The sequence below is a fragment of the Castor canadensis genome, chromosome 7 (genome assembly GCF_047511655.1).
Source record: "Castor canadensis chromosome 7, mCasCan1.hap1v2, whole genome shotgun sequence".
In the NCBI taxonomy this organism is placed as follows: domain Eukaryota; kingdom Metazoa; phylum Chordata; class Mammalia; order Rodentia; family Castoridae; genus Castor; species Castor canadensis.
In genome coordinates this window covers 162,298,821-162,323,578 of record NC_133392.1, presented here as the reverse complement: position 1 = coordinate 162,323,578, position 24,758 = coordinate 162,298,821, and the positions used below count along the sequence as shown (strand labels likewise).

At 57.8% G+C, this 24,758-nt stretch overlaps 3 protein-coding genes across 11 annotated transcripts in view; 1 reads left to right on the top strand and 2 right to left on the bottom strand.

Moving 5' to 3' along the window:
- The first annotated feature begins 5,162 nt into the window (after positions 1–5,162).
- On the top strand, positions 5,163–13,343 carry LOC109691449 (uncharacterized). 7 transcript variants are annotated; one of them, XR_012450156.1, is made up of 5 exons: positions 5,169–6,015; positions 7,430–7,588; positions 9,800–9,870; positions 12,331–13,123; positions 13,198–13,343. XR_012450156.1 is itself a non-coding variant. In XM_074081572.1 (3 exons), exons 1-3 carry the CDS (start codon positions 5,634–5,636, stop codon positions 13,210–13,212), a joined length of 468 nt encoding a protein of 155 aa, XP_073937673.1. In that variant the 5' UTR covers positions 5,167–5,633; the 3' UTR covers positions 13,213–13,343. The 7 variants fall into 7 exon arrangements, 2 of the variants coding, with proteins under 2 accessions (XP_073937673.1, XP_073937674.1); XR_012450153.1 differs by lacking the exon at positions 7,430–7,588 and having other exon boundaries at positions 5,163–6,015; positions 12,331–12,434; XR_012450154.1 differs by lacking the exon at positions 12,331–13,123 and having other exon boundaries at positions 5,206–6,015.
- A 260-nt stretch (positions 13,344–13,603) lies between these two features.
- Positions 13,604–15,367, bottom strand: Tmem52 (transmembrane protein 52). 3 transcript variants are annotated; one of them, XM_020171438.2, is made up of 5 exons: positions 15,265–15,367; positions 15,131–15,177; positions 14,961–15,002; positions 14,320–14,498; positions 13,604–14,217 (listed from the first exon to the last, which is right to left on the bottom strand). In XM_020171438.2, exons 1-5 carry the CDS (start codon positions 15,328–15,330, stop codon positions 13,952–13,954), a joined length of 600 nt encoding a protein of 199 aa, XP_020027027.1. In that variant the 5' UTR covers positions 15,331–15,367; the 3' UTR covers positions 13,604–13,951. The 3 variants fall into 3 exon arrangements, with proteins under 3 accessions (XP_020027027.1, XP_020027028.1, XP_020027026.1); XM_020171439.2 differs by lacking the exon at positions 14,961–15,002; XM_020171437.2 differs by having other exon boundaries at positions 15,131–15,330.
- A 1,891-nt stretch (positions 15,368–17,258) lies between these two features.
- The window catches only part of Cfap74 (cilia and flagella associated protein 74), a 50,591-nt gene continuing 43,091 nt past the window's right edge, over positions 17,259–24,758 (bottom strand). Inside the window, exons 26-39 of the mRNA XM_074081574.1 lie at positions 24,430–24,706; positions 23,475–23,573; positions 22,243–22,382; positions 21,516–21,650; positions 21,268–21,377; positions 21,079–21,134; positions 20,856–20,975; positions 20,422–20,577; positions 19,566–19,695; positions 19,204–19,358; positions 18,836–18,968; positions 18,416–18,576; positions 18,041–18,175; positions 17,259–17,877 (exon numbers count right to left, since the gene is read on the bottom strand). Of these exons, the coding sequence (XP_073937675.1) occupies positions 17,776–17,877; positions 18,041–18,175; positions 18,416–18,576; positions 18,836–18,968; positions 19,204–19,358; positions 19,566–19,695; positions 20,422–20,577; positions 20,856–20,975; positions 21,079–21,134; positions 21,268–21,377; positions 21,516–21,650; positions 22,243–22,382; positions 23,475–23,573; positions 24,430–24,706 (1,909 nt within the window). The 3' untranslated portion in view covers positions 17,259–17,775. The remainder of the gene's footprint in view (positions 17,878–18,040; positions 18,176–18,415; positions 18,577–18,835; positions 18,969–19,203; positions 19,359–19,565; positions 19,696–20,421; positions 20,578–20,855; positions 20,976–21,078; positions 21,135–21,267; positions 21,378–21,515; positions 21,651–22,242; positions 22,383–23,474; positions 23,574–24,429; positions 24,707–24,758) is intronic.

Below are 24,758 nucleotides of genomic sequence, written 5' to 3'. Positions count from 1 at the left end.
CTTTGGAATGTATGCATGTTGGCTTCAGGAAGACTCTGAAAGATTCCTGGTGGTAGGGAATAGGGGAGAGGGCTGCCATTAGTAATTCTATTGGAGTAACAGGAAGCACCCCTCACAAAGACCTGGGCTATCACCAGTAGGAGGTAGATGCTACTGGTCAGGGGAAGAAACCTCCATCCCAGGTGTCTCACCTGCCTCTGGGCCAGAACCAAGATTTGGGCAAGAACCAAGTTGCTTCTAAAGGAAGACTTTGTTGGTGGTCAGGTTAAGGCCATGGGTCAGATTGGTCAGCACTTGCTGCTCTGGCTACCACTTATTAGAGCCCTGAGCTGACTGACCATGGTTGAGGGTGCCTACCCAGGCAAGGTCAGCCAGGCAGCTCTGGGACACTGGCTTCTCAGAGTGTTCAGCTAGTGTCAGAAGGGACAGCTAAAAGAAACACAAGCCCAGGGCTCACTCCTTCTTCCTGAGGCCTGTGGCCCCTGCCTCTGGCCTACCCCACCTGATGAAGGATGCTGGGGGCAGAGCAGTGTGGGATGAGCAGGCTTGGGCTTCCCAACTTCTGCCCCTATCCTATTCCCGGCATCCTCCAGGGGATCTCCTGGGGAAGGGACATTGGGGCCCAAGGCCCTGGGGACTCTGAGAGGTAGTCAGCGCTTGCTCCCTCCCTCCTGGTGGTCCCCAGACCGTTTCCTGCCCGGCCTGGGCAGCAGCCTGGGCAGAGAAGCTGCAATTGTTCTCCTGGGCTTCCACATGCCTTCTGCAGGTCACCTAGGCCTGAGGTCTAAGAGTGCAGTGTGGGCCATGCCCTGGACACATCCTCTATGAGAAACAATGAGGTGGAGACCAAGGGAGTTGCAGAAAGCCTTTAGTACCAATGTGCAAGAGGAGCACACCAGACCATGACACTTTCACAAAGTGAGGGAGCAGGACATGCTGCAGTAGGCACCAGGGACTTGAGCACATAGAAATTTAGGGACACAGACCTCAGTGCCCAGAGAGAGAGACCATGGAGGGCAGGTGTCTGGGGGTAGTAAGCAGGGTTGGCCCAGAGGCAGCAGCCTAGCCATGCCTTGGGGTTCTGAGTCCTGGGACCTGAGACCCCAAGCTCTTCCTCCCCCTCCTGGTGTCACCTACAGGTCTGGACATGCTCCAAGAGGATGTCCTGGGGGCAGTGAAAGGGGACACACACCCATCTGGGCCATACGCCAGTACAGGGTGACAGAGGCTCCCCTCCCCAACCCAGCCCAGCACCTGAGAGTGGGGCAGCCACACATAGCCCCTTCCCAGGCTCCTGCTCTGGTCTCAAGGGTCCTAAGAACTTGTCCAGGAGAATGGAGGTCTCAGTGCTGCTGGGCCTGCGCTGGCCTCCAGTTGTCTCCCTTCTTCTGACAGTGCCCACCAGGCTGGGGGAGGAGAGCACCTGCTGTCCTGAGGAGTCACCTCCTAGCAGATGGTGCCCTGGGACCTGGCTTCTCCAACACCTGCCAGGTAAACAACTCACATCTGTGGTGCCAGTAGACAAGGTCCAGCCACCAACATTTCCATGGGGTCCGGGGGCCCAGCTAAAGAGCCAGGTGAGGCTAGGCTACTCAGGGTAAAGCCTTCTGGAGGCCCCTGCCCAGAGTTCTCTTGGGGTCTACCAGGTAAAGGATAGCCCACAGATGGGCCCAGCATCTCAACCTGTATGTCCCTGAACTCTCCTTCTACCCCCAGGAAACTAGCTTGAGGTCATGTGACAAGATGACAAGAAAGAGGCAGGAGGCCATTAAGCAGCCTTCCCTGGTGCCAGAGGAATGGTTGAGGCCCCCCCCCGTAATAAGTACTCAAACTGTTTTTTCTGAAAAGCACTAATTTCTTACTTGGGGCCACAAATTGGCTAAAAGCAGGAGAAGCTTGGCATCCCTGCCTCCATTTTGTATCTGTCTTTGCTCTAAGTCCTTCAGTCACTTTGCAATCACCTTGGATTCCAGGAAAAACAGGACTGGTTGATAACATGTTTATGACAAGGGATCAAAACTACTCCTAAGGAACTGCAGAGCCTGGCAGGACAGACCACTCGACAAATGAGGACAATTACCTATAATGATGGGGCTGCACCCTGGAGCAGGGAACCAGATTGCTTCCTTCAAGTGATGACAATGATAGCAACTTCTCTGCAACCTTCAGGGAACTGGACGTGAGAGAGTGATCAGGCCACACTGGCCAGGACTGTTTAAGAAGTATGCACATCTTTCTCCCCTTGCCCTAATTTTCCTCTAATTTAAACCTAAAGCTCACGTCTGTACCAAAAGATGGCTGAAGATGAGCGGAAGTGCTCTCTTCCCACAGCTGCCCGTGCCCCATAATAAACCTCCGTTCTCTGCTCTTCGCTAGACTTATAGGGGCGCGTGGCCACAACTGACGTGTAGAATCCCAGGAGTTTGAACCTGGGGTCTCAAACTGCCAGTCTGGACAAATCACAGGATAGTGATGTGCTGTCCCTGGCCACTGAACTCCCAGCAGGCATGGCTCTGGACATTGTCCTCACTGCCCTTGGGGCCCTGAGTTCTTCTCAGGCTGCAGATCCTGGTGGACAGTCCTCTAACAGAAAAATGTCCCACATTGGCCTTGCTTGAGAAGGGTTCTGGGACTCATCCTCCCACTCTTGGAGACCCTTTGCATAGGGTTTCAGTGTCACCACCTGCTATCCCCATGTCCACCCAGCTCAGCTCCTGAAAAAGGGAATATCAGGAGACCAAGAAAGTTTATTTGCAAAGGAAAGGATAGTACAAACCCAGACATGGGTGCGAGCATATCTGATAAGAGGTGCAGAGTGCACCACATCAGGAGTATTGATAGTAAAGTCAGCTAGGAGTTTGGCTTAAATTTGCCTTAGGATGAGTGTCCCTCTTCGGTTTAGACATCCGGTCATTCTTGCTGTTATGCCATTATTTTTTTTTTTTTTGCAGCACTGGGGTTTGAATTCAGGACCTCATACTTGCTAGGCAGACGCTCTTACCTCTTGAGCTACTCCATTAGCTCTTTTTTTTGTGAAGGGTTTTTTTGAGATAAGATCTCTCCAACCATTTTCCTGATCCTCCTGATCTCTGACTCCTGAGTAGCTAGGATTACAGGCGTGAGCTACTGGCACCCAGCTGTTACACTGTTTTGACATTATCAACTGACCAGAGATATCAAGTCTAATTGGTTTACTAAATTTGGGTCACTGTGACATAGAGGTCTGTTTTCCTAGAGTGTCCTTTTAAATAAAGGATGGGTTTCACCAAATTCTCCTTTAAGCCAGATGTCCTTCCCAAAGACAATGGGTACATGCATAGCCAAGCCCTATCCTGGGGCTGCTGATGATCCTTGAAAAGGGGCCAGGAAGAAAGTTTGTGGGGATGGGGTTAGGAGGAGAACTGGATGGATAGACAGAGTGTGGCCAGGCTTGGAGAAGTCAGGGAGCCTACATCCAGGCTAGGTTGGCCTGCTGTAGGAGGGGCTGAAAACTCTGTGGGTGAGTGTGAGAGGGAGATCCTGTTTGGGGTCCTCCAGATGACAGCCCTTGGTCTCAGGGAGTCTACAACATACAAAGTCAGGCTGGATGTCCGGGCCTCTGGGAGTCTAGGCACAGGGCTGGCCCTGGAACCTGGCACAAGCATAATAAAGGTGACCCTGGGGAAAGGAAGGGATTTCTAGCTCTAGGGGTTAGTGTGGCCAGGTACCAGGGACCAGTCATAGTCTAGTCAAGGAGCTTGGCCTGTAATGGGGGGGAGCCTGTAAGGGCAGGTGTGAACACAGCCAGGAGGCAGGAAGGGCTGGAGGTTGCGGGGAGTCAGCCTCTTGGAGGCCTGCAATGCCTGCCTGAAGGGCTTCAGAAGGAAGATGGAAGACTGCCTGGACCCTGCTTCTCACTCCTGTCTCCACTGCAGTGCCCACTCCCCTATTTACTGTATTTTGTTATGGCTGTTCATAGAGCAGGGTCTCTCCTCACTGAGTGAGAAGGACCAACTGGAACAAGCACTGAATAAACATGGCCCCGGTGAGCTGCTGGAAGCATGGGCCAGATGGGAAGTGGGATGATAGATGTCGCTCCATGGAGGGCTCCACACCGCAATCCCCTGGGCCCCTTACTCCCACCCAGCCAGGAAGAACCTGGCTCTTTCCCCTGTCCCCTCCCTGCCTGGGGTGGGAGGCTGAGGTAGCTGACCACCCTCTTCTTACTTTCTCCTTTGGCCAGCTGTCCCTTGCCCCACGCATGAGCTCAGTTCATCACACCAGTGAGTGACATTGCCCTAGACCCCTGAATAGGACCTCCAGCAAGGCCCCAAGTGCAGATGGGCACTCAGGAGCTGTGGACTGGGACAGAGGGGACAAGAAGAGGGGTCACTGAGTCCCTGCCTTCTCCTGCCTCCCTCCCCAGCTACTGAGCTGTGCTACGAGTCATGTCCAGTGTGTACCTCACACTCGGGCTGAGCCCCGTAGTGTAGGCTCCGGGGGCAGGAGGATATGGCAATTGACCTTCTGCATGGCCACAGGTTGCCAAGCTAAGCCTGAACCCAGGAGCTGTACCCCAGGGGCTCAGCCCCACATGTCCTTGGAGGGAGCTGGATCCTGAAGGGGCAGCTCAGCTCTCTTCTGGGTGTGCTTCTGGGGCCCGAGGGCTGTTTATCTGGAATCCTATCCCTGAGGCTCAGTCACCTGCTACCTGGGAGATGATGCAAGGTATGCCTGAAAGAAGCAATGAGGGGTAGGTGGGGCCTGGGAGCCAACATGGGCCTGGAGCAGGCCTGACCCAGGCCGTGGACTGGGAGGCCTAGGGGTGTGGGACTTGAGGTGGGGAGGTGTTGGGCTGGGAGCCCTGCAGAAGGCATGCTCTATGGAGATCATATTACCTGGGCTCCCAGGCTGCCCCTCCGAGGCTGGGCCTTCAGATGCTAGGTGTTTTGGAAACCAGCAGGTGTGGCCAGGCATATGAGGCTGCTGCCTGGATCCTGGGCCCCTGGTGCCTCATGCTGTGACGTCCCTCTGAGATAAGCAGACCCTGCTGCATGTCCTTTGGGTCTCGTGTCCAGGCCTGCCCTATGATCCCCTGAGGTTGGCCCAGCCTGCTAGATCAGACTTCTGTTTTTGTTTTTGTTTTTTGTCTTGCTAGGCAAGTGCTCCACCACTGGGCTACGTTCCCAGCACCCAGATCAGATTTCTAAGGGTCTTCTGTCCTGCTTCTTTGCCCTTCCTGCTGGCCACCTAGGGTGCCATGAGAGTCACTACTCCCAACCTCCAAGAGACTGTGGGAAGGAAGCCCCCACCCCTGAAGGGTAGGGGGTGGTAGCAGGAATGTGTCTGCTAGTTAACCCTGACTGAGAGCTCCTGGAGTTCTGCTGAGGGCAGGTCCATGGCCACAGGCCCCTGTTGCCCCACCTGCCCACCATAGCTTGTGGGTTGACCCCAGGCTAGGGCTCCACAGAATAGCCTAGCAGTGCCAGTGGTCATCTGCCAGGGGCTTCTTCACTCCTCCAGCCTCAGTTTTTCCCTCTGTGCCTGTGTCCTGCTCTGGGCAGGACAGAGCAGAGGCCCCTGCCCTGCTCTGGCCCCTGGACACAACAGACCCAGCTGCGGAACAGTCTGTACTCTGAACGCCTTTGGACACTATGAGCCCTCATCTGCTGTCACATTCAAGCAGATTGAAAAGGACAAAGACAAGTCCCCAGTACATGAGTACTGCTCAGCTGGTGGAGGTGCAGGAGCTTGCACTGACCAGGCCTGCAGGCTGGCCAGCTGGGCCCGCGCTGGGGCTGGACGGAGCAGCGAGCACAGGGTGGCTTTGTGGACGCAGCCGCGCGGGTCAGCGTCCTACCTGGGTCCACAGGAGCTCGGGGGCGGCGGGGCGTAGAGGGCTCTTTGGGGATGGGGTGCTTCTCGGGGACCCCGGCTTCTGCATGGACCCCCGGGCCTGGACGTTCAGGGTCCTGACTCTCAGCCGCGGAGTGGGTGTCTACACCTGCGGGACTGGAGCTGTTGTCCGCCTTCCAGGTAGGTGAAAGGGAATTTTGTCTATTTTCGTTCCCTGCAATTGTGGAGCCCGACAGTGAAAACTGGGGACGGTGAGCGGCCAGGGGAGGCGACAGAGTTTGCACGGCGGCGGGTTCTGTGCGCTCCTCACCCCCGGCCTAGGACAGCGGCCCTCACCCAGCACTTAACCCGTCCGAGCGACCCCAAAAGGCGGGGCCACGCCCGGCTCCGGGCGTCCCTCTAGCGCCACCTGGTGGACACACGCGGGGCAAGCGCCGGGCGGCGCCGCTTCCGGGTCGGGTAAGAGAAAAACCAGACGCAGCCGGTCAGGGAACAGAGACTGGATGTGACCCGGCTGACGGGGGCGGTCCGGGGCGGGGCATGGGGGGAGTGCCTGACCGGGGCCTGGACCGAGTATCGAGCGGAGCATGGGCAGGGGCGGGGTCAGATCCGAGTGTTGGGCGGGACCTGGGCAGAGAGGCGGGGCCTCTGTCGAGTGTCGGGGCGAGGCCTAGGAGAAGGGGAGGGTCCCGAACCGAGTATCGGGGCGGGGCCTGGGTTGAGGGGAGGGGCGGGGCCTGGGCGGAGGGGCGGGGCGGGACCGGGACCGAGTGTCGGGGCGAGGCCTAGGAGAAGGGGAGGGGCCTGAACCGAGTATCGGGGCGGGGCCTGAGTTGAGGGGAGGGGCGGGACCTGGGCGGAGGGGCGAGGCGGGGCCTGGACAGAGGGGCGAGGCAGGGCCTGGGCGGAGGGGCGGGGCGGGACCGGGACCGAGTGTCTAGGAGAAGGGGAGGGGCCTGAACCGAGTATCGGGGCGGGGCCTGAGTTGAGAGGAGGGGCGGGGCCTGGACAGAGGGGCGGGGCGGGACCGGGACCGAGTGTGGGGCGAGGCCTAGGAGAAGGGGAGGGGCCTGAACCGAGTATTGGGGCGGGGCCTGAGTTGAGTTGAGGGGCGGGGCCTGGGGTGAGGGGAGGGGCGGGGCCTGGGCGGAGGGGCGGAGCGGGACCGAGTGTCGGGGCGGGGCCTGAGACGAGTGTCCGCGCCAGGCGGAGTGACCCAGCAGGACGCTGACCCAGCCTCTCACCACCGCCGTTTGGACACACTTGCACGCGCGGCGCAGACTTGCACTCCACACGTCCCGCTGATCTCACATAAACTTTAACAAAGAAGCAAAAATCTAGGCGGGCGCGGTAATTCACCATCCCAGCTCTTGAGAGGCAGAGGTGGGGGGAGCGCGAGTTGGGGGTCAGCCTGGGCTACATAGCCTGACGCTGTCTCAAAAAACCAAAAGAAGGAGGAGGAGGAGGAGAAGGAGGAAGAAGAAAAAGAAGTAGCAAAGATCTGTCAAAGCAAGAAACCCCAAGAGCAGTTTTAGGTCCCACTTCCTGGGGGGCGGTTCTGGGCTTCACTCTCTCTCCTCCATTTCACAAAAAGGAAACTGAGGCACCGCCTGGCTCCCGAGACCCGCGGAGATGGAAGAAGCATTCTTCTTGTCTGGGTGTGGGGCTGGCACTACCCATGGAGCCCTCTGCTGGTCCAGAAAGACTCCTTCCTGCCCGCAGAGCACTTGGTTATTTGTTCCAAGACAAGTTGGTGCGTGTTTATGTGTGTGTGTGCATGCTGGGGATGGAACCCAGAGTCTTTGGCATGCTAGGCAAGAGGTCAACCACTGTTATACCCCAGCCATAAGTACGCATTTTACCAACTCTTTGTACTGTTTCATCTTTTTTTGGTTTGTTTGTTTATTTGCTCTGTTTCCAGTTTCTCTATGTAGACCACATTGGTTTCCAACACCCAATTTTCCTACCTCAGGCTCTCAAGTGCTGGGATTACAGGTTTGCTTTCCTCCCTTCCTCCCTCCCTCCCTTCCTCCCTCCCTCCCTTCCTCCCTCTGTTTCTCCTTCCTTCCTCATTCCCTCCCTTCCTCTCTTTCTCCTTCCTTCTTCCACCCCTCTCTCTTTCCTTCCTTCCTCCTTTCTTTCTTCCTTCCTTCTTCCCTCCCTTCCTTCCAGTAGGCATCCTAACAAGCGTCACAAAGGGAAGGGAGAGTCTAGGGCTGAACAGGTGATATTATGACAGGGAGCTCAGTTTCCCCATGCTGCTGCCCAGGAAGTAGCACTCAGAACTGTGACCTGGCTGGTGTCAACTGAAGAAGCTGCAGAGGAAACTGTGGCAAGAAGCCAGGAGGCAATGAGGAGCTGCTGGTGTGTGTGCAGAATCTTACTTTACTGTACTGTCCTGGAACATCCTGTCAGGTGCCAAAGTGGCTGTCAGGCCCCAGTGGGTCAGGCTGCAAGTCCAGCCCATGTGTCAGTCTACAATCACCAGGAGAGGTGGACTCTGGGGGTACTGAAGTGGACATGGGTGGGTATCTTCCATCTTTGGGAGGGGTATCAACTCTTCTAGGGAAAGGTGAGCAAACTTGAAGATATGTAGGTTGAAGGGAATCTGGGGATCAAACCATGGGGGACACCCCAATTATGTACCACCCCCAGGACCCTGACTTTGACTCAGGCTCATGAGTCATGACTAAAGCAAGTCATGGATGTGGACCTCTGCTGCGACATGTCCTGATGTGGAGCGGAGGGCAGAGAAGCTGAATGAAGCAACGGAGGTCCTTGATGCTCGCAACAGTGGTCACACCTGGCTTTCCAGTACCCACTGCTTTCTCTTCCCTTCCCATTTGTAGTTATTCTTGGCAGCACAGCCACCTGCCCATCCCCCTGCCCCCCAACTCACCACCAGTGAATCCCTAACACCCCATCTTGTCACAGTTTGGGTCCTGGAAGCTGACCCAAGATGGAGTTTGGAATAACTGTGCAGTAGGCCCCTGTGACAGAAATGGGAGAATAGGACTGGGCAGAGGGAGTCACAATGTCCCTGCCTGGCTAGGACTTCAGGCAAAGTGGGTATGCAGCTGAGGCCGCTTTGGTGGGGTGGGATATCCTTATTGTCTTCTCACCAGAAACCTTTGAGGGCTGAGGCAATGCCTGTGGTCTCCTTCTTCAAAAAGGGGTCACTGGGTCAGGCTTCTGAGGGCCAGGGAGGGCTGGGCTCTTCTTGCTGCACACACAGCCTTTCACCTGTCCTGGCTAGTGCTTTCTGACTGCAGGTTCAGCCTCTCTGCTTGTACACCCATGAACTTGTACAAATCTATCCAGAGCACATGCTGGAATCCCTGAAGCAGGGTGGGCTGCCCAGGCACATGGAGCACACTGTCCCTGAGGCTTCCTGGCTCTTGGGGAGCCTGGTCCTGCCCCGCGGGGGCAGAGAATCAGGGGGATGTATATGCACATATGTGTCTCCCTCACACACATGCACAGAGGCGGAGTAAGGACAGAGACAGTTCAAGGAAACAGCTCCTGTGATTGTGGGACGAGTTTGGCAGGCTGGGGACCCAGGGAAGAGCTGATGCTCTAGCTCTGGTTGGAAGGCCGTCTGGAGGCAGAATTCCCTCTTCCTTGGAGGACCTCAAGTCTTTTCTCTCAAGGCCTTCAATGAATGGCTCCCGTGGCTCATGCCTGTAATCCTGGCTATTCAGGAGAAAGCACGAGGGATTGAGGGTTTTGAAGCCAGCCTGGGGAAATAGTTTTAGATGCCCTATTTCAAAGATACTCAACACAAAAAAGGGCTGGTAGAGTGGTTCAAGTGGTAAAACACCTGCCTAGCAGGGTCAAGTCTCTGAGTTCAACCTCTAGTACCCACCTTCCCCCCCGAAAAAAAAAGATGATGTTCTAATTTTTCTTTTCTTTTTTTTCTTCAGTGATCAGAGAGCACTAATAATAGAGATGTTATTATTTACAGGCCCTGGGCGTACAGAGCGTGCCTGCAGGCCACACCAAAGTTGGTTAGATGAAGGAGAGGAGGGGCAGAAGGTGAGGCTGTGGGGCCTCTGCCCTTACTGAGGCTCAGGCATGGGTAAAGTGGACACAGAGAGGAGAGTGGTGGGGATCAGGTGCTGCCCCTCCTGGCTTTGGAGGGTTGCTCAGTGGAGGGGTGGGGGTGCTGCTCAGCTCAGATTTGGGCTCCAGGAATCAAAACTTTGAGTGTAACTTGTGAGGCCACCAGGATATCTGGAACCTTTGGTGCTGCAGCGCAGGAATGTCACAAGATAGAGATCTGGGGATTCAGGAAGCTGAGCCTATTGTCCATGACTGGGAGCCATATTGGGTGTGGCTGTCCAGGGCCACAAGAATATGTTTCTGTATCCTGGTGCCTCCACTCTGGACTCTGGGCCCAGAATCTAGGGTAGGCTGAGGTCTGGGTTCTATTACTTTGGGATAAGGTGTTCAGTGCAGATAGTTTCCCATCCCCACTGGTGGAAAGTGAGACCAGACAGCAGCCAGGATGAAGGTACAGGATCACTGAATTCAGTGATGGGTTCCCCCTGCCCTAACATCAGTGGGGAGATGGATTTGCTGCTCACTGAGGCTGCCCCACCCTCCCTCAGCACAAATATTTCAGCTTCAGCAGCTGGCCTGGGCCTGAACAGGGAGCATCCCGCAGCTCTGGTAGGCAATAGGCTGGGCTGTCAGAGAACACCCCACCTGCTCAGACCCATCAGGCAGCTATGGGGTGGAGGGAGGGCGGGTGTACATGTGTGAGACCCTGAGGACCATGCATAGGAGCGAGGGGAGCTGAGTGGGGCCTGAGTATGAATATCCCTGGCAGCGAACTGGAGGGAAGGATGAGAGGAGCCCCTCAGCCCACAGGGGCTGAGATCAACAATTCTAGCTTCTGAGTGCCATGGCTAGGTCAGTGGGTCCCACACCCACTGCCTAGATGGGAGTAGGAAGGACCCTGGCCATGGTTTTGAGGGTTAGTGCTGCTGCTTGCTGGTTAGTTAGACCCAGAGAGATCTAAGGAAATAAAAAAGATTTAAGAAGAGAGCCCATGTGTGCAGGTGGGTGCAGAGGGTCGACACGCTGCTATGGCACCTTGCTACTGATCAGCCTGGGCATGTGGCTCCCGAGGGAGCTGGCTTTGCTGTTCTGTGTGGAAGGGAGGTCAGGTTTCCCAAGAAACCCCAGAATAGTCCCTGACTGCCTGGAGGAAGCCTGGCCTTCCCATGACAGTCTGGCTCCAGGTCCGCCTGGCCTGGCTCCACTAGCCCATGTCCAGCTGTCTCCTCCCTGAACTGTGGACCCCCAGCTACAGTCCCTGATGGACTTGTTCATTCAACCTGTCTTTAGAGAGTGTTCACCCATTGTTGGCACTGGGAAGGGTGCTGGGCCCATGGGGCAGGGGGGACAAGCAGACTAGCACCACTGGGGCACTGGGATGGGGCTTTCACGAGAAGTCTCACAAATAAGTGATCTTGGTCTATGTGAATGTCCTGAGGCAGAACAGTGGGAGGGCCAGTGCCTCTGGGGAGAAAGACTGGAGGTTGTGCCATGAAGAGGGAGCAGCATGTGTGAGGGTCCATCACGTCCATCTTCTATCCTGCCTTCTGCTCCTGGCCCTTGGCACCCATCTTCGGGTGAGGGGATGCCCAGGCTAAGGAGGGCCAGGAAGGTGTCCTGTAGGGAAGGGCTGAGTCTGTCCTAAAATACAGGTGGAAGGATTTCCCACTCCCAAAAAAGGTTTTTGGAATCCGGACCTCAGGGACCCTGAGCAGCTGGGCCCAGCTATAAACTTGGCTGTCACCACTGCCCTGTGTGCTCTGCCCACAGTGCCACTGCCTTGCATTGCCATTTTGACCAGTCACAGACATGGTGAGACGGCTCCAGCACCCAGAGGAGCCTCTGGTGGGCTGGCTGGGTGGGTCAAGTCAGAGCTTTGGGAGAAGCACCCAGTGGGAGAGAAGCTGGGTCAGGGCCCCCCAGGCCAAGAAAATGACCAGAGACAGTGCTTGGAGGTGTAAGGGCCTCTTGGAAAGCCTGAGGAGGAACTTGAGAGTGGGAGGCAGCCAAGGAAGGGGTCAAATAGGGGCCGAGGCTAAGTCCTTCTGCCATCAACACTGTCCCCATTCCAGGGTTTGGTGATACATCCCTCCTTGAAGGCGCTCAGGGACCTGTCGTTGTGAGGGCAGGAGAGGTGTCTGGGTGTTGGACTGTTTCCACAACTGCTCCCCAGCCCTGGCTATGTGCTGGCCTGGAAGCTTTTCCCTGGGAGCCTTACCCCTAGCCGGGTCTGGTTCCTCCTGATTTTGGTCCCGTGTGTCCTTCACCTGTCTCACCTGCTGTCCACTGCCTTAGCCTCAGGGCCTGGCCCACCTGCCCCTGCATCCCTGATGCTTCCCCACATGATTCCCGTGCCCTGGCTCCATGTAGCTCCTGATCCCCTCACCTGATTTTCCCCATGCTGAGACCCTGCCTTGTTTTTGCCCCTTTCAGAGCTTGGATCATCCTGAATCCCCATCATGTGTCACCTTGTCCTAGAAGCCTGCTCTTCACCGCCTTTTTAAACTACACACCCTGAAGAATGGCCATGTAGACAGGTTGACAGGCAGGGGTCACCTCCCACCCTCCTCTAGACAGAGAGGCAAGGGAGGCTCCCAGTGAAGTTGGGTGTGGGTGTCTCCTGCAGACAGAGCATCTATCAGCTGAGCGGATTAAAGACTACAGGGGTCTCTGATATGTTGGGCAGGGAGGGAAATGGGGAGGTGAAGATGGGCAAACTGGAGAGATTCATGAGCCTGCTGGGCATTGGCTTCACAAGAGTGAGCTGGCATCCATGGCCAAAGGTGTGGACAAAGACAGTGAGCTGGGGCAGGTGGTGGTCAATGCAGGCTTGGATTGGGGCCACCTGCGTGTGGAGGGGAAGAGAAGGAACCCATGGGAAGTAGGGCCCAGCCAGCCTTCACTTGAGCCCTGGGGGCTGGCAAAACTTGCAGACAAATGGTTCTTCAACTGTGATGGTTTCCTGGTGTTGATGGGTATTTACCACAAGAAGGCCCAGAACCAGGAGAGTGAGCTGAAAGCAGACTTCTGGGTGTTGGACAAGGAAAGCAAGGGCTAAACTGACTGGAACACACCAAGTAGGGCCTGGGGCCTGAGCAATGGGGTGGCATGTGTGGGTGGTCAGGGTGAACTGAGTGCTATGAGGAGCTGGCTCTCAACAAAGTGGAGGCCAAGCAGATGATGAATGAGGCTGACAAGGATGGGGACAGAACCATTGACTATCAGGGTGAGTGGGGGATGGGCGTTGGGCCCTGAACAGCTGGGCCAGTACAGACTGCTGACCTGCCCCTCTGTCCCCAGAGTTTGTGGCCATGATGACCGGAGAGTCCTTCAAGTTGGTGCAATAGGACAGCTGCTGCAGCTATGGGAGACCTGCCCAGGAAGGCCGCTGCCTACCACTGCCTGCCCTGCCCCCAGCTCTGCATCAAATAAATGCTCCTGCCTGACTCTGGGCTGTGATTCACTGTCCCCAGCTAGAGGAGAGGGGTGTTGAAGAGGAGGGTATGGGACAGTTACTAGACACGGCCCTGGTCACTTCTGCTATGACCCCTGATACCTCCCACTGCCCAAATCTGGGCTCTGAACACCAGCCTGAAGGTCAGATGAACCACATGCTCACCCTGCTTGCCTGCACTGGAGGTGGCTGCCCTAGAGTCCCTCCCGACGCCTTAGGGCCCTAAAGCCCTTCCCAAATAGGAAGAGACCATTTAGACATAAACTTTATTCTCTCTCCAAAAGGCTGAGGACATCTCAGTGGGCCCTGAGCTCCCAAGGCTCAGGACATCTCAGGGGCCTTCTCCAGGCTGAGGGCCTGCCAGGCTGGGCCAGGGGCTGGGACTGAGAGCCTCAGCCCTTCTTGGGGGGAGGGGGTGTCCCACACAGGGCGGATGGGCTGGCCAACATTGCATAGCAAGGAGGCCGTGTCTGCAGCAATGTGCTGGATGGCTGGCCTTCCCAGGGGAAGGATGGTAGGGTGGGCAGGAGTCCTTGGCCCCAGGTGCCACGACTGATGGCTCCAGGAGAGCTCTTATGCCCCTTTCAAGGGGCACCGGCCCTATAGCGAGGGTTGTTGGACACGGGGAGCTGGATCCTGGGGCCCTGGAGTGGTTTCTAGGTCAAAGGCCCCAGGGAGAGGACTGGGTTTCTGGAAGGGAGCTGGCTCCTCCTCTCTGGGTTTTGCCATCTTGATGGCCTCATCGTAGGAGGGTGGCAGCTCAGGGGCATGCAGGCTGTAGGCGGGAGGGGCCATGGAGTCAGGGTCCAACTCCCCGAAGGGCAGGGGCGGCCGCATGCTCAGTGGGTACTGCACGGAGCTGTAGGCTGCGGGGAACCAGAGTGGGTTTGTGGAAAGGGGACTCGGCATTCACCCTCCTGGTTCCAACCTCCCAGACTCTGCCAGCTGGTGGGCCCCCAGGTACTCACAGGTCACAGTGCTATGTGCTGGGCTGTCGCTGTCCACAGGCATGACTGTCAAGTCACAGGGCTGCCATGCTGGTGGCAGGTGTGTCTGGGTGTTCGCTTGCTTCCGAAAGCAGCAGAATCGTACACAGCTGGCGGTGACCCCACACAGAAGCAGCAGCAGGACAGCCAGCAGCATGAGCCTGGCAGGGAGGAGCAAGGCCCTACCGCTGGACTCCCCTTCCGCCAGTGGGCACCTGTACCCCGAAGTCAGGCATGCCCAACCACCCAAGACAGGACAAGAGACAGGTGCAAAGAAAGCAGAGGATGTCTGTCCATGCCAGAGACCTCCTTGGCCACAGCCTGCCCTGGTCTCCTGCTGCTGGGCCTGCCCTGGCTGTCTCTCCAGGGCTGGCTAGGGGTGGCCTTGGGATCACTCCCAGGACATAGTGTTCCCTTGTGCCTTCTGCTGACGGTGACCAGGCCTTGCTCCGAGGCAGCTGCGTGCCCCAGTGTCTTCCCACCAGTGGGCTGGGAGAGTGAGTGTGTGCGGAGGGGTACAGCACAGCCAGCCAAGTGCAGTGAGGAGGTCTGGTAGGCCTGGCCCGGGTCTCCCCCCAGGTGAACCTTCGGACCATCGGCTCCGCGCCTGGGCCTTCACTTACCCCACGTGCCACAGGCTGCTCCAGCGGGCCTGCGGCGGGCACCTGCGGGGACGGTGGCACCTGGAGCGGGCGTGGCATCGGCCTGGCCGATCTCACCGCCCGATCCTCCCCGCGGCGCGGGCCGGGCCAGGCCAGGCCAGGCCACGCCTCCCTCCCCCGCCCCGACTTACTGGTTTGAGGGGTCGCAGCTGTCGTCCTCCGCAGAACCCAGCGCCACCTGTGGGGACAGGGGTGAGCCCGGGAGGGGCGTGGCCGAGCCCAGACCCGCCCTGTATACTTGAACGCCACGCGCGACCCGACCCACCTGTGACAGCGGCAGAAGCGGCAGCAGTAGGAGGAGCCCATAGGCGGCCCGCGGCCCCGCAGCCATGTTCGGCGGGGACAGCGGAGTGCAGCCCAGCAAGCAAGCGCTTTTATGAAGCACTGCCCCGCCCACCATAGGGGTGAAACCAATCACCGTGAGGCCACGCCCAAATTAACCACGCCCCCACGCCACGCCCACGGTCTCTCTGCCCTTAGAATGCTTCGCTCCGGGTGAGCCCCGCCCCTTACGGCCCGGCTGTCCGGTTCCCTCTGCCCGCCCCGCCCAGGGCCGGGCCTCGCAGCGACTTGGGCGCTTAGGGTCTCCGGTCAGGGTAGGTCTTGCCCTCGGCGTGGACATGGGCCTGTCCTGCAGCTGGCTGGATGTGGCCTGCCGTCCCCAGTTGTTCTCATGGAAAGCTGTGACCCGGGATGCACTGGGTGTGGCTTCTTTGAGGGACAAATGAAATCCACCCTCGCACACACCAGCGCTCCAGGTAAAGAAGGGGGCGTTTCACTGTCAGGACGCTGGGCCTCCAAACAAGCCGTCCATGGACATTTGCTGTTGTACTCATACTGTGGGCACTGTCTGAGGGCCGGCCCACCCGGACTGGAGCCAGTCCCCCTCCTTCCCCTGGGAATGCTTGCTGGTCATTCTGCTGTGGGGGGGCTGGGCTGCTTCTTCCAGGTGGACTTGTGTTTCTTGTTCCTGGCTACTCTGCCCTTTGCTTCCTTCTGCCCTTCCACTATGCCCTTCCACTAACCGTGGGACCAGCAGCACAGTCTGGTGGTCAGCACAGCAAAAGGGGAGCCCCGACCCTCTCCCTGCCTTTTATTTCCTCACTGCTCAGGACATACCCTCAGGATAATGTTCACATGGTTGCCCCCGCTGGAGGAAGGCAGACCTTTCAGGGCTCTGCCAACAGCTGTCCTGCATTCCCACAGGGCCCTTCCTTCTTGCCCAGCCCCAGCCAGGCCCCTGAGCTTGGCTACTGCCTTCCTTCCTCCTTGCCACTGCCTTGGCTGTGCTTGGTATTGGAGGGCCAGCACTTGAGCAGGAAGAACCGTACAAGTGCAGCCTGACTCCAGGAAGCTCATGTGGGTCCTATGCAGAATAGTCAGGCCTGGGTTTAGAAGGGAGTGCCCTGCCTGGGGGCAGTGACTTCCCTGGAACACATCCTTGTGAGGCTCATCTGGCCCAGTGGACCTCCCTTCTCCTCTCATCTGGCCTGGAAGCATGCCAAGGGTCTGGGGTCATGGCTGGTCAGCCACCTTCAAGACCATTGGACAGAAGTCCTGCAAAATGCCTACCTGCTCAGGTACGGGCAATGGAAGGCTTCTAAGTACCAAGGGCACTGAAGGTACCTAGAAGGGAAGTGTTCAGGGATGTGCCAGGCTAGGGAAGGCTGCATATGCTCTCCTGGTGGCTGGTTCCGGTCGGGGGACAGGGTGGGGTATGCTGTGATGACAGGAGGGCCAAGCAGTCAGAGCTCTGTGGGGAAGTGTCCAGCCAATCACTCTGCAGGGGGCAAGAGCTGGTAGGGCAGTGGGATCGTGATGCAGGAGCACATCGTGTCGGGAGTGGGGAGCAGTCTTCTCCTTGGAAGGATGGGTCAGGACCCAAAAAGCAGAACCCATTCTTTTCAGGCTGGGCCTCCCCTTGGCCCCTGGCTTGGAGCGGAGGATGTGGGTGAGCTGGGCCCTAACCTTTGCCCAGCTTTTGCTTGGGGTCATCAGGGCCCTGGAACTTGGAAGCTGAGAGCATTGAGGGACCTTCCCTGGGATTTGGAGCCCATTGTCCCCTTTTCCTTCCTCCCTGTACCTCTCCAGGTTTGGACCAATCTCCACTCCGACCTTGCACCTAAGCCCCCTGACCCCCGAATTGCCTGCTATGGCCCTCAGTGAATCAGTTTAGGGTTTTCCGGCCTCTGGGCTGGGGTGATCTTCCAGGGCAAGATTGTCCCCCTCCGGAGGGCCTCACCTGGCAGAGTGCACTGTTTCATTGGTGAAGCATGCAATGTGAGCACATGCATGAATGCGTATGTGTTTGATTGAAGGGGGGTGACTGCTTCTCTGGGGCCCCGCTTCTCACTCTGTGCACGGTAGGCTGTATGAGTTGGCTCACAGAGTTTATTGACAGCCTGAGGATAGGGCTTTCCCTGGGGCCTCTAGGGTCTGGATGGGTGCTGGTGGGTCTGGGGGATCCAAGAGGGTCAAGCTAGGAGCAGACTGTGGGTTTAACTGGTCTCATCAGTGGTTCTGAGTCGGGCTGTGTATGGTGTTCTCCAGCTCTAGGCTCCCTGGGTTCAGGGCAGCAGGAATCAGTCATGTCCATGGAGTGCGGAGTTCTGGGCTTGGGTCCGTACAGAGGGCTGCCTGTTAGAACCTATCCTGCAGGGGACACCTAGGTCCCAGGCCTCAGGGTAGAGTGGGGTTTGGCCTGGCCCACAGCCAGGGCAGGGCTTCGAGGGTGGGCAGGAGGGTCGCAGGGGCTCTGTGGAGAGGCTCCTGTGGCCTAGGGACCAGTCACCACACGGGCTACAAAGATGATCTTGTAGGTCTCTTTTACGTCTCCCCTGACCTGCAGCAGAGCTGACACCATGAGTGGATGGTCCGGCTGGGGCAGGAGCAGGTGGGAGAAGGGGGACCCTCAGTCGGCAGGCTCCCGGGGCAGAGCCATGGTCTTTCTCACTACCCTGCCCTACAGGCTCCATGGCCACCCTTCCCTGCGGTGGGGCAGGGGTGTCACAAGCCCAGCCTGGGGTCCCCCCTGCACCTACATCAAAGTCAGTGGGCGGCATCCAGGAGATGCTGATGGTCTTGGTCTGGCCTCGCTCCACAGAGCCTCTGGTGGGCTCGATGGAGAAACCCTTGTGCTGCAGCAAAGTGATGCTGTCCAGGCTGAACTCAACGGTCTGTGAGGCATTGCACTGCTGAAGGCTGGTGGCCAGGCACTCCCAGGAGGCAGTGGGCTGGGCTGGGCTGGGGGTGAGGATGCCCCACTCCACCCACCCCTCCACTCTAATCAGGGGCTGCCCATCCCACTGCCCATCCCACTCCTGCCATAGGAAGTCCTAGGCAAGCCCACGGAGGGGCAAGTCCAGGAGAGGCCAGAGAGGCTTCCAGGGTACCACTTGGAGTAGTGCTGTGGTCACCTTCTTTGCAGATGGCTGGGTGGTCCGGATACAGCCCACCTGCAGCTCACGAGTGGCAGGTGGGGCTGGTGTGTCTGAGTCAAACTGAACGTAGTCCAGGGTCACCAAGATGGGCTTTGGTTCCTCAGCTTCTGGAGAGGGAGGGCCTCCCTGGGGGCTGGCTGTGTGGAGGGATGTAGCTTGGGCAGGGAGGGGAGTTGTCCAAGGTTGGGTAGAGCAAGGGGTGGGGTGGGGTTTAATTTTCTTAAGCATTCTGGCCAGAAGTGCCTACCCTGTCTGACTCTGGGGGTGATGGGTTGGGAATCCCTGTCCTCCTCCCTGGCCACAGTGCATCCACTTGCTGGCTGGGGTTGCTGGCTGGTCCTCTTTGACTCCCTGAGGTTGTCTCTGCCTCCCCTCCCCCAGTGCCACAGTTCCCACCTTCTCTATGCTCGGGGTCCAAGGCGGAAATCTCGGTCAGCGACTCCACAGGCACATCCAGTGGGTCCCCACCCTCCACGAACATCATGTGCTCTCGTGCTGCACCCCGCAGGAGGATCTGGTGGGAGATTTTCTGGGGACAAGAGCACAGCAGCCTGTCCCTGCGGCTCTACGACTGGGGTCCGAGCCTATCTTAGGGTGGGGCACCATAGGATTACGGATGCTGGTCTCTGCTTGACATCTCTAACGTGGTACCCACAGAGCCACCAGGTGATCAAGGCCTCTGAAGTGGCAGGGAGGGGATATACAACGGGTGCCTTCCTAGGTGGGATGGGGTCCATGGGGCCAGGCCAGGTCTCCAGCTGCACCTTTTCAAAGAGCACCACTTGGAGCTGGTCCGAGAAGTATAGGCTCTCGTGGTCGGGGCTGAAGGTCACGGTGAAGTCCTGTGCCTTCCCGGGGAACATGAGGCCCTCCACAGGTGTGACGCTGAACACACTCTGGCCATTGTGGTTCTGCGTGCCTGTGGGCAGGGCAACTGTGGTAGCTGACAGCCCCTCTGTCCCCTAGCCCTGCTCCACCGAGCTGGGAATTATGCCACTCTCCTGCCCGGCCAGCACAACCCTCTGCACCCTCTTTGCCCAGCCTCTCCACAGCCTGTCCGGCCCCATCCCTCACTGTCCTGCACCACTCCCAGCATCCCCCTTTCTAGGCAGTTCTGCCAGCTCACCCACAACTTCTGTCCTCTGGGCTGATGAATCCAGGAACTTTGGAAGCTGCTGTCGGGCCTCCACCCTGCTGCTAGAAAGGCTCTCCAGCTTCACCCAGAACTTGATGGGGAGCGAGGAGTCGTTCTGCAGCTACCAAGAACAGGACATCACACTCCAGCACACCCCAGGCTGCCCTCTGCCTGTGGTCAGTGCCCAGGACTTGGTCACCTGCCACTGAGTTCAGGTGGCAATATGGGGACCAGGTGGCAATATAACTCCAAGCCCCACCTGGTAGTGTCCCCAGCAGTGACCATGTTGACCCTCACAGCAGAGATTTGGACTGCCATACCCACTCTGGCTCATCCATCTCCTGTTGGTCCTTTTCAGCCTGGTGGCCAGGTCTGTGATGCCATCTATTCTTCGGAGCTCCCCTTAGTGGAACCCAACCCACATCCTTACCCCAGCCTCTTTCTTGCCCTCAGTCCCCTCTCCAGAGAGCACCCCAACCTATATAGTCCCAGTTTTGGGCTCTGCTTCCAGGACCCCGCCTGAGCAGGCGGGCAGGCAGGTGTTCTGTAGGCTGCTTGGGCCCAAGGCTGGGGCATTCCTTAGAGGAAGGGCACCTGAGCCAGGCCTGCCCTCATACACAGGTGAGGAAGTCCACAGGGCAGCATGGCTTCTTTCTGGATGTCTGCAAACTCTCACCCCAGCTGTCTGAGTTGAGCTCCGATGGGGCAAGTATTCAAGTAGCAAAGCAGGAGAGGGGTGAAAGGGGGCCCTATGCAAAGGCCCTGAGGCAGAAGGACAGGGGCACTGAACAGGACAGTGGACTAGGGGTGGGGGCAGCCTCCCTCTCTTCCAGAGGACACACTGCACCTTGAAGCTTGAGGAGAGTGACTCTCTGGCAAGCACGTAGCCCATGTTGAGGACGTCACCTTCAATGGAGCATGTGATCATGGATGCCACACCAGTTCCCATGAAGGTGAGGGTGAGGGAGCCTCTCTTGGTGATGATGTCCAGTGTTTCTTGAGCCTAAGGAGACCATGTCTCTTAGCAAGGATCAGACGTCCGTCAGGCACGTGGGGCACTCTGTTCCTGAGCGTCTGGCTCGGGCACATGCTGGTGAGACAGCCTGGAGTCCCTACAGCCCTCTGCCTCCTCTGACTTGCCAGCCAGAGCATGGCTAGGACGGCCAGCCACTTGCAGACCCTGGCTTGGTCAGTTCTGGGCCTGTGTTTGTCTGCAGCCACGATGTGTTCCTGAAGTGTGTGGGGCCCAGGGCTACAGCCTCCCCCGGGCCTGGTACTCACCAGGATGCTCTCTTGGGGCGAGAAGGACAGCACTAGGTTATAAGTCTCACCCGAGCGCAGTTTGGGGGAGGGGTTCAGCAGGACAAAGGGGCCATTGGGGTTCAGCACTGAGAACTCCATCTGAGGGTTCAGTGTCAAGGAGTGAGACATGGCCTCTGTGGGCTCTGCCACAGGCCCCATCCTGCCCCCTGCAAGTTGCCTGTGCCTGTGTGGACAAGGATACGGCAAGGTCCTCAGAGGAGATATTCTGGAGGGTTACCTTCTTTATCCCGCGGTGTCCTAAAACAAAGGGTCAGAGAGTGTTAGGTCACAGGCCCAACCCGAGGCTCTAAGGAGCACCTCTTCCTATGGTGAGGATGGATCCCTGAGGTGAGGGGTTCATGGGGGGTGTCAGGGTCCAGTCAGGACACACCTACGGCGATATCCCCAAAGTCGAAGACCGTCTTGCCTTTGCCGGATGTCACCACAATAGCTGGAGCCACCGTTGGACACCACAGCTCCAGGTACAGGGTGTTGTGGGGGCTGGGGAGGGACAAGGGCATGCTGAGGGCAGAGCGGGGTGGCCCTGTGCCCACCCGGACCTCAGATTTGGTCAGTAGCAGAGGAGGGGCAGTCAGTTTGTGGCCAATCACGCCCCATCCTGTCCCCAGCATCTCACACCTGAAGTTTAGAGGTTCCAGTGCCTTCCTGTCTTTGACATCACCACTAGCAACAACACAGGGAACCACAAACTTGTCAAACGTTGCCTGGAAAGTTCTGGTCAGTTTGGCCTGGGCGATCTGGTACTGGTTAGAACTGGAATGAAGTCATCAAGATACATTCATGTCCCTGATCCCCTCAACCACAGGCTCTGCCCCTGTGCTCCTCAGCATAGGATCAGCGACTCCCAGACAGAAGGGGTCCATGAGGCCACATCTACTCCCTAGGGTCCTGGCTGAGTAGCCTTTCTGGGGAGACGAAGGGGTAAGGAAGAGGCAGCAGCCAGGGACCAGGTGGGCCCCAGGAGGAGGCTTTCCCAGCTCTGTATGGCAATGCAGCTTTCTCAGTGGCTTCTGTGGGGACATTCTCCATCACTCCTGGGTTCTGGTCAGCCACGAGGGAGCCGGTGGCTTTGGCACCTTACTAGGGGCAAGTGGCCTAAGCCATTGGGGCTTTTCCTGAGCTCACCTGCACACTAAGAAGGCTGAAGTCTGCTCAGGGAGAGGGCAGGCTTAGGGGAACGGGTGGACAGATGCCCAGAAGGGAGCATCTGGATCCAGCTGTCTGAAACCCAGTCGGCCCTGGACCTCTAGCCACATAAGTCGGTGCAGCTGTGCTCCAGGCCATTTGTGGGGAAAGCCTCCATGAGGCCAGATGGGGAGAGGTGGGGCGGGTCCCCCCAGCCCACCTGGCATCGAGCTCCTGCTTCTTCACCTCTGGGACATGGGGTGTGGACACCCGGAGTATTCGATCCCGGGGTTGCGTGCGCATCGCAGACAGGGACTGCTTCCACAGCTCCTTCCTTTGAGTGGTTGTGTCTTTTCGGAACTGTGGGGTAGCAGTGGCTGTGGGGCTGCCCCAGGGGCTCTGCCCTCTGCCCAGGAGGCACTACACTATCCCCCCCAGAAGACCTGGGCTGACCAGAGCTGTGGGAGCCAAAGGTTCAGTTTTGGACTGAATGGGACCCCAAATCCACTGTGCCCTTAGGAAAGACTGACAGGTACCACAGTATTAAGCAGTGGAGAAAGGTGAGTGTTCAGGGGATGCATGAGGTACCAGTGCAGAGACCCCTGAAGCTGCTCACTGACTGCAATGTCTGCAGTGGGGAAGCTGGGAGAATGGGGGCAATGAGCCCGCAGAACTGGGGTCCCCTTTCCCCGACACCTCGCTGCCTCTCTGGTGAGTAGAAGGCCAGTGCTCTTCACTTTTGTGGTCGTGTGTGGTAGCATATACCTTAATATCAGCTACTCAGGAGGTGGAGATGGGGGATTTGAAGCCAGCCCCAGCAAAAAGTCAGCAAACCCCACCTCAGTCAACAAGCCAGGCATGGTGACATGTGCCTAAGACCCCATCTATGCAGAGAGCATAGGTACAAGGATTGCATTCTGAGGCTGGCTCTGGTAAAAACATGAGACCCTATCTGAAAAATAACTAAAGCAAAAGAAGGGCTGGGGGCGTGGCTCAAGTGGTAAAGCACCTGCCTAGCAAGCATGAAGCTCTGAGTTCAAACCCTAGTACCACCACCAAAAAAAAAAAAATTGTGCAAGTGAGTGACCACACACAGCTCTGGGGGTTGGCACAGTGTACACGGAAGCACATGGTGTTGGACAGAGCCTGTGGGCAGGATGCCTGCCACTGCCAGGGCCTTCCCCAGGTGACTTCGAGAGGCTGGGCAGGTCTCAGTCCTGCCTTGGTCACAGTCCCAGCCTCTCTTGGGGATCTCAGCTCTGGCTCTGCCACCTGGTGGTGCTTTCAGGGAGTGGAGGCTCCTGCAAGAAAACCTTTTCCCTCTTGGACATAGCTTGATGCACCTTGCTCCCCATACACCTGTTCCTGGGACCTTCTGCAATCCAAGGCGCCAGAGGCCTGTGCCCCCCCCATCCTAAGGCACCATACACCTGCCCTTGACACTCCACGCACTGGCTTGGTCTCCATTTCCTTGTTCAGTATTTGCATGGCTTCCTCGATGATCAGCTTGTGGGGTAGCACAGGCCTGAAGGCCACCTGGACCAGGCACCTCTGCGGGGAGACACAGAGCTGCCACCTTCCCTCCCAGAAGCCCAGAGGGCATAGGAGGCCCTACTGCTGCACTGCCCACTACTCAGAACTCGCTCCTCTGCATCCCAGCCTGGATCCCCTCAGGTCACCTTTTTGAGATTCTGGTCTAGATGGGCCCCTCCCAAAAGGGCTTCCCAGGCAATGCCCCAAGCAGCTGGAGCGGGCAGAATGGGGTGAGGTCCATGATGGAAAGTGTTGAGAACAGAGTTCTGGATGGGTTAGGACCTCACCCACTGCCTGATGGCCCAGCAATAAGGGGAAACCTGTTCCCCATCTGCAAGTCCTCATGGAAAGATGTCTCCATGACAGATTCCACAGTGGTTCAGTTCATTGTAAGTGTAGGGGGTGACATGATGGTGGAGAAGGAGAAGAAGGGAGGGAGAAGGGGGGAAGAGAAGGAAAGAGGGAGAGAGAGGGGACAGAAAGAAGGGGGGAGGTGGAGAGAGAAAAGTGGGTGGAGCAAGCTAGCATCTGTGATAGTCCACTGGAGACAGAACCAGTACTTAAGTGGTATTTGTAATGAAACACATTTCATTAATTGTATTTTTTGAAACCCTGCCGGAGGCCAGGCAGGACACTGGATGGAAAGGGGCCACAGTCCTGCACTCCCTGTACCCTGTCTGCTGTGAGATCCCAGAGTTTGCCCTTGCTCCAGCCCCAGGCGGGTGCCTCTGGGCCATCTGTCAGATGCTCCCTGCCCCTTGGGTCAGGCAGGACCTCTTCCTACTCCCCATGTGGCAGAGCCAGGCACCCCGAGAGTAAGGCATGGTAGCCTGGAGCCCCTGCCTCCCTGCTTGCCAGTGAAGCCTATGCTCACCTTTCCTGGCAACACGGTCCCCACCGAGGGTGAGATGGTGATGGGTGAGTTGGGGGGCAGCAGGAACTCAAAAGACGTTGGTCCCACTGGGGAGGCTTCCTCGGAGCCGATGCGGGGCAGGGAGTGAGTCAGCTTGTTCATGCTCAGGTGGGAGTTGATGACGTATACCGTGGCCACTGAGGTGTCATACAGTGCAGTGGCTGCAAACTTGATCTGGTAGTGGGACAGCTCCAGGGGTGGATGGACACCCACGGCTCGGCAAGATATCTTGAAGCACCTGGAAGAGACCAGTGGCAGGGGAAGGTGCTCAGATATGAAGGGGCATCTGT